The sequence below is a fragment of the Struthio camelus genome, chromosome Z (genome assembly GCF_040807025.1).
Source record: "Struthio camelus isolate bStrCam1 chromosome Z, bStrCam1.hap1, whole genome shotgun sequence".
Classification (NCBI taxonomy): domain Eukaryota; kingdom Metazoa; phylum Chordata; class Aves; order Struthioniformes; family Struthionidae; genus Struthio; species Struthio camelus.
Genome location: NC_090982.1, coordinates 18,082,547 through 18,096,263, shown reverse-complemented (window position 1 = coordinate 18,096,263; position 13,717 = coordinate 18,082,547). Strand labels below are relative to the sequence as shown.

The 13,717-nt window shown below is 58.3% G+C and overlaps 1 protein-coding gene across 1 annotated transcript; it reads left to right on the top strand.

Moving 5' to 3' along the window:
- Positions 1-777: 777 nt before the first annotated feature.
- Positions 778-13,387, top strand: LOC138064730 (sperm-associated antigen 4 protein-like). Its single transcript, XM_068928544.1, has 8 exons — positions 778-6,520; positions 6,908-6,975; positions 7,630-7,691; positions 8,881-8,965; positions 9,531-9,643; positions 9,998-10,165; positions 10,510-10,599; positions 11,470-13,387. Exons 1-8 carry the CDS (start codon positions 6,471-6,473, stop codon positions 11,635-11,637), a joined length of 804 nt encoding a protein of 267 aa, XP_068784645.1. The 5' UTR covers positions 778-6,470; the 3' UTR covers positions 11,638-13,387.
- Positions 13,388-13,717: the final 330 nt, after the last annotated feature.

The following is a 13,717-nucleotide window of genomic DNA, read 5'->3' as shown; positions in this document are numbered from 1 at the left end:
GCCGCCTTGTTCCCGCTCCGGTCGGGTGGCAAACGGCCGGGCCGAGAGCGCACGTTTTGGCGGGTGACGACGAGCCCCGTCGGCCCAGCTATCACGCGGTGCCTCCCGGCCCGCCTGGGAGCCGCCGTCGACCCTCTGGGGCTGGCGGCCGTGGCCACCGTCGGTGTCGGGTGCAGGCGTCGCCGCCCGGCCTGGGCATCAATCCCGGTCAATGCCCTGGTTTTCCTTTTTATAAAGGTTTTGCTTCTTGATTGTGGTTATACTCTTTTGATTCAGATCTCTTTACTGCTTTGTATAGCTTGGCACTGGTACTTGAGAGCAAACTCCAGCTTTGTCAGCGTTCCCTGCGACACAGGAGGCATTGGGAAGAAGCCTTCCCTGGTAACATGGCAGTGCAAGGAGCACGTTAGCTGCTACTGTAATCGCAGATGGAGCGGCGCATACGAAGCTGACGTCTGCAATATAATTATTAGCTTTGGCTAATCCCCCAGTGCCTTAGCATGCCAACGAGGGGTCTTGAGAGCTAAGAACTGGAAAGGTTTTCCCCAGGCATGACAATGCCGGCTCTGCGAACTGAAAGCAGCCTGGGGGCTGGCTGTTTTTCCAAACCTTGGTACTAAAGCTTTCCATGGCTCTGGAGAGGTAGCGACTTGTTAATGCCAGGCTGTTTTGCACGCGGTCCGTTATGAAAGAAGGTAAGAAATCAGTGAGGCCAGAACATTCAGCCAAAACTCAAATTGCTTTATCTTCATGGGGAGACACATTAAACGGAGGCACAGAGCCAGCAGTATGCTGCGATTTTTAAAAACGGAGGTAACAATTAACACAGAAAAATACCTGCTCTTAGCGTACCTGGAAAGCTCCTGGAAAAGCAGGAGGGAGAAGCTGACTGTCAAGGTGCACTTCTTTGTTGAACGAAGACGTGCATTTGTTGATGGTTGCAAACAGCGCACAGAAACACGCACAGTGTGTTTGGCGTGCGGGGCCGCTTCCACACCCCCCGTCTTGGAGGAGCGCGCTGGGCTTCTAAGGAGGCGGCAGCCAGGAGGGAAAAGGCTGTGTATGTTTGTGCTGTCAGTCACCCTGAAGGTCTGGCATGTTACCGTGGTGCGAACGCTGCTGGTGAGTGGAATCGCACAGCACAGGGAGCTGCAATCAGAGGATTTCCTGATTTCTGAGTGCTGGACATTTACATTGCAACAGCCTCTTGATGTAGGGGCGATGCTTTCTTGTCTGTATTGTGGCATTTCTCAGTGGCTCGGCTGCTCTGTAATGCCACCAAGGTGCTGCAGAGAGACGCGCTGGCACCACCGTTAGGTCAGAAACTGAGTGGACCAGCAGCACGCGGCACTGTGGCGCTTCTGACATGAGTTTTAGATGCTCCTGTCAGCACCTTTGAAGTCACCTTGATCACTGATCATAGTAGAAGGCTGTCTGCATCACAAGAGTTGACTCTGCTTCTTTAGCTTTGGGCCGGCTACGACCAAAGCAGGGCAATAGCAAAGCCCAAAGTCCTGCATTCTGCACCCCAGAGCTGCTCATCGGGGTAGTCATAATTCATGTGGCAACATGTAATGCTCCAAGTGGCAACGTTACCATATTTTCTCAAGTATTACCAAAAAAAAAAAAAAAAAACACCAAAACCCTGCAAGATTTCACTCCGCAAGTGGCTGGTATCTACCCCTGGGAGAAAAGCCAGCCGCAATGGTGAGGGGTCTCTTCAGCTCAACGCAAAGCTGCTCTTCCGTCTGCGAGGCTGCACGCTGCACACACACTCAGCCTGGCACCAGCTCAGCACCCAGCCTGAATACTGGTTTTGTCCCTGTTTTCAAGAAATGGCTGCCAAGGCGAGCAACCTGAACTGGGATATTTTCTGGCTTCTGAAGGTTTGACTCCAGGCCCTAGATTCTAGTCTTTTTTTGTGACTGTCTGTGTAGTGGCACCCCACGCCAAAGCGTCAGGGTGCCTAAAGGCTGGAAAAAGCCAAGGCTTGTTTAAGCAGAGGTGTTTCTTTGAAAGGGCTACTTATGGGGCTGGCCATTGGAAGAAAAGTTTGGAAGAGCCTGATGCACGTAAGACAAATGTGCTTTCTGCCATGCTTAGAAGGAATTGCCCTACAGTGACTTAATGGTGTTCGAGATCAAAGACTAGCGCGATATCTCCACTTTATTTCCTTGGAGAATCCCTCTGTTACAGAGTCTTCCCCCACCCTGAAATAGGTGGGCTGTAATTTCTGAAATGGAAGGAGTGGGATTAAAGGTCGGGGCAGACCTAGGAACCCACCTGTGCCTCTGGAAGGGGTCTGTGAAATGCCTCTCATTTCTGGGGGCTCTGCCTGCACTGCAGAGGTTGATATGTCCTTGCAGGATGCTCCTGCCTGTCCCGCCCAGTTAGTGGAGTGCGGATGGAAAAGCCTTGGCTCTAAGCCCCCGAGGGTTGTACGGCTCCTGCTTTGGGCCCTCACAGTCTGTGGAGATCATCTGTGCCTCGCAGAGGGCTGACTTGCGTTATTTCGACCTGTAAGCAAGGATTAACCTGTGACTCCAGAGCAAGCCATTTGGCGGGTCCCAAAGCAGCTGTGCGGGACCTTGGTCAGGGTTCGGGATAAAGCCGCAAGTGACTCTGCACCAAACCCGTGTCGTGATGCCTCTGAAGGCAACGCAGCCCGCCCACTCACTTCAAGGGGTTTTAGGCTGGTCCTCAGGGACGTAGACACCTTGCACGGAGCACGCAATGGATAAGAGGCCAAAAGAAAGTGAAAAGTGACCTGGATAGGAAAAGGCCACCTTTGAAGCGTTCTCCGCAGTCAGCAGGTTATGAAAGCAGCATTACTGGGCACAAAGTAAACTGTGCATGGGAGCAGCAGGTGGCAAGCGGGTGCTGTGCAGATAGTCCTATTCCCAGCCTCAACATGCAGCCAAAATTAGCATTAGGAAGTCGCTGTTGACACGCTAGGAAACGTTTACTCTGTCCAGCAGCTTGCTGTAGAGACAGCTGAGAGATTTTCCCACTTCTTAACCTGCATGCTCAACCAGGAGCAAGAGCGTGAAGAGACCTGACCTTTTAGCTTTGAAGCCGATGGGAGGAAGCGCCTTCACTTCAGTGGTCTCAGGTGAGGGCCCAGAAGGGACAGCCCTGCAGTTCAGTCTTTGGTTCTGATTGGACAACTCTACGCGGTACCGCATGGCTCAGCAGGGAAGGTGGTGAGGTTACTGAAGGGTTTTGTTTGCTCAGTTTCCTGACATCTGCTTTGGACAAGATGGCTCTCTTTTCCTGCTTGTCCTACGCTGAATAACTTGACTTGCTCTGCAATATCACAACAGTGAAACACGTGATGTTTTTAAAGTGAACGTCTAGAAGGGGTTTGTGGCCTTTTGCCTTATGTTGTTTGGCAGCCTTTCTTGCCCTGATATCTAGCAGTACCCTTTGGAGACAAGAGCTGTTTCACACTGAGCCATTTACAAGGCAGGTTGCTGAAAAGCCTTGGCCCTGCTCTGGTCCGCCTCAGTCACGTGAAGCAGGCTCCTGACTTCCAATCTCACCTCTGTGAGTGAGTGACTGCTTGTAAAATACTGCCGCCGTTGGCGTCAACATGCAGCATGGCTATAGCAGTGCCTGAAGTCCTTGTCTTAGCATGCAGCCGCCCTTGAACTCTCATGGGGAAACCCTGGATTTGTTAGCAAGGACTATAAATAGAGGCAGCCTTGGGAAGAGAGGGTGCTATCCAGTTAGTTAGAGAATTTGTCCTCCGTATCATGGGTGTTTATTAGTGCACCCTTCTGGAGCAGATTTGGATATTGGTGCTGAGTGGGAAAGGATCGCTGCAGATGCCTTCTGCCCTCTCATGTAAGGGCACTTGCATTGGCCAGTCCCAATGGTTTTATGCAGAATTCACCCAGGTTCCTCCCTCTTTGGAAAACGGATGGCGGAAGGGGCTTGTCCTCGTGCTGCCATAGTGTCACAATAGGAGGGGAAGGAAGAAACGACCCTGTTTTGCACTCACAAAGCACTTCTTCCTCACTTATGGCATTCATGTTGCACGATAGCCCTGGTGTCATGAAACCATAATTACCTCCGTTTTATTTGCGGAGCCAGTGACGATGGCAGGTGGGATGCCTGGGACTGCTCCTGAGCATAGCCACCGGCCCCAGCTGCGTCGCAGCTGCAGCTCGGGGGACAGCCTTGGTCAAACTGCACTTTGGCAGCACAAATGCAGGCCTCCTTTGCGCTGCGCCTTGCCGGGTCATAGCACTCCTTCCCCAAATGACACCTTCCCAAGGGGATGTTTCCTGTGCTCTGAATTCCTCACAGCACACACAAACATTTCCAGGTGTCATCTACTCCACGTGCCGTTAACTTGTTTCCTCTCCCCAGTTGGTCACAATTCGTATGTTGCCCAGCTCTTGGAACACCGGGTTTCCCTCAGTCTCTGGCATCTCATGGCTTTGTGTCTCTCTTTGGTCTTTTCAGGCCTTGTGGTTCTTTTCCCGTGCAGAAAATAGCACTGTGGAAGTACACAAGAGGTGGGATCCCCAAGGCCGCACTCAGGACCAGCTCCGCCAACACCTCTTGAACTAGCCTCGGACACCTCCGGGGGGGGCCATTCCCCAACCTTCGGAGGCAACCCACACCACCGTTTAGCTGACCTAAGTGTAAGAAAACTTCCTGTGCTGTCTGAGACAACGTTTCCTTCCTAGGTACTTCTTGTGAAAAGCAAACGTTCCCTACCTTGCTTCTTCACCGCTGAACGGGGCTGCTCAGGAGGTAGAGCCAGAAATGGTTCGACAGCCCTAAAAGGCTCAGCTAAAGCTCTCCGACTGAGCCAAGGCAGGGAGAATGAAACACACACAGCCTGGTGGCTGCCCTGAGACAAGAGAAGCAGATAATTTCTGTGCAGTGGAGAGGCCCTGTGGTGTGCAAGAAGAGAACTACCCTGGCCACCCTGCCTGAAACGTCACTCATGGATTTACTGTCTTCCAGTGCTCTCCTGTCCAAGTAAATTAGCGGGAAAGGCAGTGCTTTGGAAGGTGTAAGTGAAAATGTGAAAACGTGCAACGGAGCTGAAGTCTGGGAGGGGAGTCACGCTTGGGAATGACCAGCTCTTGCCAGGGGCAATGGGGAGTCTCCTCCCACCATTCTAAACCTTGGTCACGCTGTATTTTCCTTTCCTGGTCAGAAAAGAGCAGCGGGGCTAATCTTAGACGCAGTGTTGTGCGGCAGCTCTTGAAGTCCACGGGAACTTTGCTTGAGTAGGGCAAGCATAAAGAGAGGAGGGGTGAAGGGAAAGCTATTTCTTGGTCTGAAAAAGGGGGACAAGGAGAGCAGGAGAGGAGAAAATAAAACATTTCACGTCTCTGCCAGGAGATGTTCAAGGTAATGGGGAAACCTAAAAATGACACGAATGAAAGTCTTACCACTACGAGAAGGACGACAGCGGTAAGGATTAACGTGGAAAAGAGCAGTGATGTTGTTAACGAGGGACAACTTGGTTGGGGCCCCCCGGGAGGGTGCCGGACGGGAGGCCCCGCCAGCCTGTCAGGTGGGCGATGCCAGTGTGTTCTGGTGCGACATCACACCACGCCTCGTGCCACCTCACGGCTTTCTGTGAGGTCACAGCCAGCCACCCCTTATCACCCCCTGGGGACGCAGCATCCCTCAGTCTGCTGGAGGCAGCTCGCCGTGGTCTCACGGCTCGTTGCCCTCGGCAGGCCTGCTCCTTTTGGGAGTGTTCTGGGTCTTTTTACCCAATTGGGTGAAAAGCGTGTGTGTGTGGAAGGAGGCAGTGAGCTGAGAGCTTGTTTTCTCCCAGCAATGGCGAGGAGACGGGCTCCCCAGCGACGACTGTGCCGCCCACAGGCTCGGGCAGCCTCTGCCGAGCAGGGCTCCCAAGTGGTGCTGGGGGCCGAGGTGGCTGGGGCTGTCCTCAGCATGGCCAGTGAGGCGCCCATGAGCAGCAGAGACCACGCCGGGGGCAACGCTGGTAAGCGCCGCACCGCGGAGCACCCTCAGGGCGAGCCCACCCCGTGGCCCTCTTTTGCCTACCCTGGTGCTTCAGGTTACATGTGGAGAGGCTGCAGAAACAACAAAATCACACTCACAGCGAGCAGTTTAGAGCGATCCTGCCACATCCCAATTGCAGATGCAATGATCTACAATTTCCATGTCATTGTGGGTACTGTGGTACCCAACGTGGGAGGTGCCGCTACAACCTGCCCGGCTGAACTGTGGTGGCAGTGCCTGGAGGGGACGGCTCCCCGGCTCCCCGGCTCCCCGTTGCAGTCCTGCTCTGAGGCACGGCCACAGCGCTGCCCCTACCAGGGCAGGGCAGCAGCGTGGGCAGCTCAGTACGTCCCTCCCGTGGGGAGCTGAAGCACCCAGGGGTCCCGCAGGAGGGACGGCAGGAGCAAGACCTCACCTTCTGCTGCTTTCTTTGCGCAGGGATCATCTTTCGCATCACTTGCCACCTGGCCATGCTCATTTTCTTCCTGCGGAGACTCTTCAGCACCTGCATCTGCGCCACGTGAGTATCTCCCCCGGCCACCACCACCAAAAATAAACGTCTGTGGGCTCTCAAGTGGGAACAGGCCTGCTTTTGCAGTGAAAGGGAAAGCAAGCACACCACAAAGACTCTTCTCTGGCTTCCCTTGGTAGAGCTGTTTGCTCCCCTCGATGATTTTAACTCCTCTGCTGAAGGTGCTCTTGGGGCACTTTCTTGCAGGAAGCTCTGCCTGTGGTGGTGAGCGGTGCCGACAGAAAGCGTGTTCCTCTTGCAGCCTGCTCTGTCAGCTTCCTGTCAGCAGCAGCCTTCCAAAAGGGCTTCTTTTCAGCTTTGACGGGAACATCCCCTTGCGATAGGGCTTGCCCAAGGCTTGCAACTTGGGGAACAACAGGACTCCCTCTTTCCTAGGCAAAAGATCCCCCTGCGGAAAAGCAGCTTCTTGAAGGTCCGCTTCTGGATAATCCCTGTCACTCTTGGTGAGTGTTTGTGAGCAAAGAGCGGCCAGCAGCAGCACAGACGTGCTGCATGCCCGTTGTCCGTGGGAGGGAGAGGCCGCCGAGTGCCAAGGGGGCACTGTCCCGCTTGCCATTCCTGTGGTTCAGGGAGCTCCAGAGATGCCGGAGCAGGCCCCTCTGTGTTGCAGAGGGGAGTCGCAGGTTGTGAGCCTGTGCCTGGCACCGGCCAGTCCCTGTACTGCCTCTGCTACTGCTGCTCCGGTAGCCCCCTGCTCGGAGGCGTGCTGCTGGAAGCAGGGATGGTGGTGATGTGCCGCCAGGCTCAGAAGTGGCCATGGCTTTGGGAGCAGAGCCCAGGTGCACTGGGGCTTCTCCGTGGGGCAGCACAGGGGGAGGGATGGAGAGGTGCAGGGTGCTGCTTTTGGTGCCCCGTGCCGCAGTGAGGGGAAACGGGGAGGAGTTGTGGGGCATCAAGCACCCCTGCAGATCATGGCTGGGCAGACCCTCAGGGCCTGGAGTAAGGGCCCCTGGCTAGAGCGGCATGCTCTCTCTGCAGCAGGCCCCTACCTGCTCAGCAAAGCTGTTGCCACCCAGCTGTGGGAGGAAGCAACGTGACACTAGGGATGCTTAGAATACCTTGGTAACCTAGCTCTTCCTTGCTGCTGTGAATTACAGTGGGTGTCTACTGCCTGCTGTCGCTGCCAGCATGGACTCTGTGGGCAAGAGACGTGAGCCAGGTCAGTGACTCTTGTTGCGGGACAGGAAACTGCTGCAAAGGAGAGGTGCTGGCGGTGGTTGGACAAGTCCCCACATCCTCCCGTTCCCTGCAGAGTGAAGTTCTGCCAAGCTTCCCTTTGCCAAGGGGAGGCAGCTACTTCTGCGGGGCCTTGCTCCAGCTGCCCCCCTGTGAAGCCCTGGCAGTTGCGGGAGTAGCTGTGCTGAGAGAAAGCTTTTCCCTTTCAGGAGCTGCTGGGAGGGCTGGCACCAGACCTGAAGTCCAAACAGTGAGACAGCTACTGGCTGGGGACGGATTCCTTGGAGTAGTGTCAGCTGCCCACACGCTAATTGCACTCCCCAGGGCTCTTGTCTTTGCCTTGTGTCTGCCCTGTGCTAAAGCTGGAGGGTGCAGGGGAGCCCTGCTAGACTGGGGAAAGCAAAGGGGGCCCAAGCACATGGAGCTCTTGTCTCCTCCGAGCTTGGGGGCTCGCGGGAGGCGCTGGGCAGCTCTCCAGCGTCTGCTTCTGGCTGTCTGCAGGGACTTGGTGAGTTTGCTGGCGGAACAAGTGACTAGGATGCAACTGCTGAAGGACGAGGTGTCCCGCCTGAACGCAGAGACGGGTAGTATGAAGCAGGTGACGCTACATTTTGTGAGAGAAGGCTTGGATGAGCAGGAGCCCTGACAAGACACTTCTTGGGGCTGGTGGTGGCCTTTTCTTGCTTGCCCGAGCTCCCCCCACCCCTTTCCCCCGGGGCTTGCTGCTGGAGCTTCTCTGCAGAAAGCCCCTTCTCCCGGGCAGGTTTCAGTGGGCCCCTTCTGGCAGCAGAGGACTCCTGACAGCTTGTCCTGCTGTGTTGGGGCCTCTGGTAGCTCTGGTCTGGCCCCTCGAGCAGTGCTGAGACACAGGGGTCCTTGTGGGAGCAGCCGGTGCTGGCAGGCCCTGAGCCCCTCTCCAGGCTGAGCTAGAAAGTGTGGAGGGTGGAGACCAAGGTGGGCGACCTGAGCCATGTCCGCATCCGCGCAGGGATGCTCTTCCCAAGGCCTTGCGTTCCTCCTCAGACAGCATTGAGTCTTTCCGCTCTTTGGGCAAGGTTTGTCTTGTACTTTCTGACACAGGCTCTTCCCTTGGAGCTGGGCTAGGACTCAGGAGTCCTGCTGAGCTGCCTGCTGATGTGGCCACTCTCTGTGTGCATTTCTGTCTTTGCCAGGAAGTGCAGCAAATGAGAGAGGCACTGTTTGACGAGACTCGAGAAGGCCCCGTGCACCTGCCTGACTGGGCTCTGAAAACCTCAGGTACGGACCAAGCGCCCTCATGCTGGGCTTGTGTACAGCACGTCCAAAAGGAGGCCGAGTTGCAGCCTCTGCTCTCCAAGGTGGAGGGAGATGAAAGGACAGGCGGGGTCCAAGAGCAAGGCTCTGGCACAGGGGCTCTCTCACACTCCCACCCAGTCCTGCCTTGCGGCTCCTTGCTGGTGCCTCTGGCCCTGCCCTACAAACTTTCTGTGCTGCTGGAGAGGCTCTCTTCCTCTCCACTGAGTCTTCCTCTCGACCAAAAGGGAATGGCTGCATTGTGCTCTGCTGTCCGGGCAGCAAGACCTGCGCTTTGCTCTGCCGTCGCTCCCACGCGGCTTTGCTGTCTGCCAGCACCTGCAGGGCTGTCTTTTCCTGCCGCTGCGAGAGACAAGCAGTGGCCAGGCCCAGGGAGCCCTCTTTGCCCTGGAGGGGCACCTAGGCACCAGCACGTGGGGTGCTGAGCGTGGCAGTGACAGACACAGCTGGCAGGCAGGCAGAGTTGGAAATGCCCTGCAAGCACCACGTCTGTGGGGTCTTGCAGTCAGCAGCTCCGTCTCCCCTTCAGGTGCCACCATCGATCTGCAGAGAACATCCAGCAGCTATGCGTGGGAAGAGAGTTGGCTCTGCAGGGCTTTTTGGTGCTTCTACTCTCCAAACCCTCCAGATACTATTTTGCAGGTATTGTAGCAGAAGTCATCCATGCTGCTTCAGTTCCTTCCTGGGCAGTGGGTGACAAAGCCCAGGGGATCTCCCCTCTGGCCAGCAGGGTTGCTCAAGGGCCTGGCGGTGATCAGGTTCCTGACACCAGAGGGTTGACTTGCTAGTCTCCCTCAGGAGCAGGACTCAACCGAACGGAACTGAGTGGCCGCATCCTGCCCACAATCCCTGGTCATAGCTGGCTGAGGGAGTTTCTCCTTCGAGGCCCATTTGCCTACCTCACCTCCGACAGGCCCTTTTCAGAGGGGCTGGGAGGTGGCGGAGGTGGCCTGCCTCGCTCCCTCACCATTCACTGCTGTGGCACTCTGCTTTCAGCCGGACGTTTCCCCGGGACAGTGCTGGCCTTTCCAAGGGTCGCAGGGCCAGGTGGTCATTTGGCTGCCTGCACGGATACAACCAACCGCCATCACCGTGCAGCACATCTACAAGGCAGTCTCTCCATCTGGGACCGTCAGCAGTGCCCCCCGGGATTTCACTGTCTCTGTAAGTCTCTGCTGGGCTGCAATGAGGCCGTGGGGAAAAGGCAGAGCAGGCACTCGCTTGTCTTGGGGCATCCGCTGGGGTTTGGGCCTTGCTCTCTCGTAAGCACTGCCCCAAGAGAATATTTCAAGGGACGGGGTGCTTTTCTCAAGACCTGCTCGGTGCTTTTTGGCCGTGCATCTCAGGGCAGTCAACCCCCCTCACGGAGGAGTCTCAGCTTCACACCATAACCTGTACTACACTACCGCTCGAGCCACGGGAGAGGGCCGGCGGGTAACAGGTCCGGATCCAGCGCGTGCGTTTCCCCGTCCTCAGGCGGAGCCTGACCCTTGTGCTTTGTCTCTCAGGGAGTGGACGAGGAGGGAGAAGAAGAAACTCTCCTTGGGACATTCACCTACGACGTGGGAAAAGAGGCCCTTCAGACCTTCCCCCTGAAGGTACAGTAAGTGCGTGTGGGCAGAGACCAGGCAGGAACGTGGCTGTGCCCGCACGTCCGTGGCAGAAAGAGCATCCACAGTTCCTCCCCGGGGGGCAGAGGGGCCAGACCCACAGCCGAGGCACAGCGGGGTCTGAAGGCGCACCAAGCAGTGCGCAGCGGTGGCAGCAAAACAAGAGCGAGGGCAGGGTCGCGCCCATGGGAGTGCAGGACCCTGGAGCTCCCAGGCTGCACCTGTGGCTTTCAGCAAAGCTGGTTGCACGCGGGGCCTTTCCATCAGCACGAAGCCTGCGTGCCGGACGGAAAGACAGACATCGGGCAGCGAAAGCCAGACGGCAGCTCCATCGAGCTGCGGCAGCACCTGGCAGCAGGGTGGACGGCTTCCCTGGGCTCTCGCTCCTGCCGGGAAGGCCAGCCGAGGAGGAACCGGCTGTTTGGAGGGGTTGATCACCCAGCTGCCCCACGTGCGGCAGCCCCGCACCAGCCTCTCTGCTAGCACACAGGAAGCAGCAGCGGGAAGGGGCAGCAGCAACGGGGACCGAGCCCAGCCAGGGCAGGCGGTGGCAGGCAGGACGCAGGCGCCTTCCCTCCGCAGCAGGACTTTCCCTGTGTTCCTGGCAGTCCTGCTGGCAGCCCGCCTCACACGGCCACAGCTGCTTTCACCCACTCTCGGAGGCCACGCACACGCCCAGAGCCGTCCTTTGCAGCCCTCGCTGCAGAGGGGAAGAGGGAGAGACAAGCTGTCCACCTCAACCAGGGCCACAGCTTGGCCCTTAACAGGGCCAGGGCTGGCAGAGGGAGGGCCCTGCGGTGTACTGTCCCTCTTTGCACCCCACTAACCACGTTTCTTCTTCCCACGACGTCTCTGCAGGAGGAGCTGTCCAGAGCCTTTCAATATATAAAGCTTTTTGTCCAGAGCAACTGGGGGAACCCGGAGTACACCTGCATTTATCGAGTGCAGGTGCACGGGAAGGTGGCAAGCCAGACCTCATCTCAGGAACCCAGAGACAGCCTGCGACCCCTCCTCAATAAGAATTAAAGACATGAACACAAGAACAGGCAGGCCCAGGCTAATGGCAGCGTCCAGCAGCACAGGAGCCCTGGGGGAAGGGCAGCCCCAAGGCAGCTCCCCGGCCCGGCCCGGCCCGGCCCGGCCCGGGGTGCTGGCAGAGGCCGTGGTAGCGACAGGACCGGGGTACACAGCAAGGACCCAGGGTAAGAGCAAGGTGGGGAAGGGCAGGCAGGGGCCACCCCATGGTCCGGGGAAACAGCGCGGCCCATAGTTTTACACAGCAGCCTGGGAGAGCAGCAGGGCAGGGGAAGACGGAAAAGCCGGGATAACGGCAGCCCCAGGGTCTCGGCAGACCCGGGGTAACAGCAGCCCCACCTAACAGCAACCCTAGTGTCAACGGCAGCTGTGCCCTAACGGCAGCCTCGCCAGCACCACGCTGATGGCGGCACCACCGTAAAGGCAGCTCTGTGTATCGGCCGCCCCCTCTCACAAAGCGCCACACTCTCCCGTGCAGTCAAATTCCCCGCGATTCCCAGCAAGCCTTGCCCAGCTCCTCCAGCTGCGCAAACTACAGCCAGAAGAGGGGCCGGACTTGGGGAGGAAAGGAGCACGTTTGTGCGGGGTGCGGGGAGCGGAGCACCTCTGCAAGGAGGTGCTCGGCACTGCTAGGCAGCTCTCCCAAAGCAAGAGCACGGGCGGTCGCTTCCCTTCGCCGCCCCCGCAGCCAAGGCAGAGGCTTCTCCCTCCGCAGAAGTGCGCACAGAGCGCGCCAGCGCCAGCGCTCCGCGGCAGCTGAAGCTTTCCCCTGTGGTTCGTGCTCTGCTGCTTGTGCTCGACACTCAGGGAAGCTGAAGTGCTGGTGGAAACCTGGCACTGCTGGTGCCAGCTGTGTACACGAGAGGACACTGGCCACGCTTTGTCCAACTGCACCTGGGCCAAGGCACTTCAGAGACCAGAGGAGTCGCTCCAGCCACTTCTGAAGGAAGAACCTGGGGGGCATCGCTGCGGATGAAACCTTCATTTCCTCCTTCAGCAAAGCGATGCAGGATCTGCTCACATCCCAGCTAGCAATAAAGCTGGTTGACAGAAGACTCTCCATCCTCTTTCTTCCGACCCGGACACAACAGACGTCGCAGCCCTCTCAGGAATGCAGCACAGCCTAACCCTCCAGTCAAATTCCTCCTGCGGCTGTAGAACAGTCCTCTAAGTGACAGCCCTTACTGCTCCCCTCCGTGCTCCCGCACGCTCCTCGTCCCTGCTCAGTCCTAGAAAACACTCTCTTGGCTTTGGCCTTCAGGTGCAGTTTGTACTGGCTTCAGCACAGGCCACGAGCTCGGCACGCTTGGTGCCACGCCAACACCTCCTGAGCTCTTCTTGCTGCTCGGCCAACAGCCTGCGCGTCACCACCTCGCGGGACAGCTGTAGGAGGAGAGGCCGCGAATTAGCACAGCAGAGGCAGCATTCCCTGCGCACCAGCGGGCTGCTCTCTGGCCAGTCGTCCTCTGCACACACAGACAGAGGGACAGTTTGGGGAAAGGGAGCAGCCGCCCGCCAGGAAGGGAACGCTGGCAAACGCAGCAAAGGGAAGACGGGTGCCGCCGTACGCCGGCCAACGACAGCTGCCCGTGTTTGGCCAGGCCGCAAAGGCCGTGCAGACCCCGAAGACCCCTCGCGCGTGTCTCCAGCGGGCAGGCACGGCGCTGGAACCCCCCGCAGCCGCCTCCTCGGGGCCGAGGCAGCCTAAGGGGCCTCTCTCGGCCTCTGCCGCGGCGGCCCAGCGCGGCCGGTCCTGCTGCTGCCCGCGCGGCCCCGGCGCTCAGGCGCGGCGCAGACAGCTGCTGCACCAAGCGGCCTCGCTCCGCCGCGTCCCGCCGGGCAGCGGGGGCGCGAAGACGCCCAGTCCCTGATCCCGGCCGCTGGCAAGCGACGCCAAGCGGGAGCCCCGGCCCGGCCCGGCCCCCGCCGCTCCCGCCCGCCGACAAGATGTCGGCGCCGGCGGCCTCCGCGCGCCGGAAGTGACGCTGCCGCGGCGGCGCCCGTCTTCCGGCCCGGGGCTGCGCAGCGCCCGGCGCTGCCTCGCTGGTGCTGGCGTCGCTAAGCCGGTTTC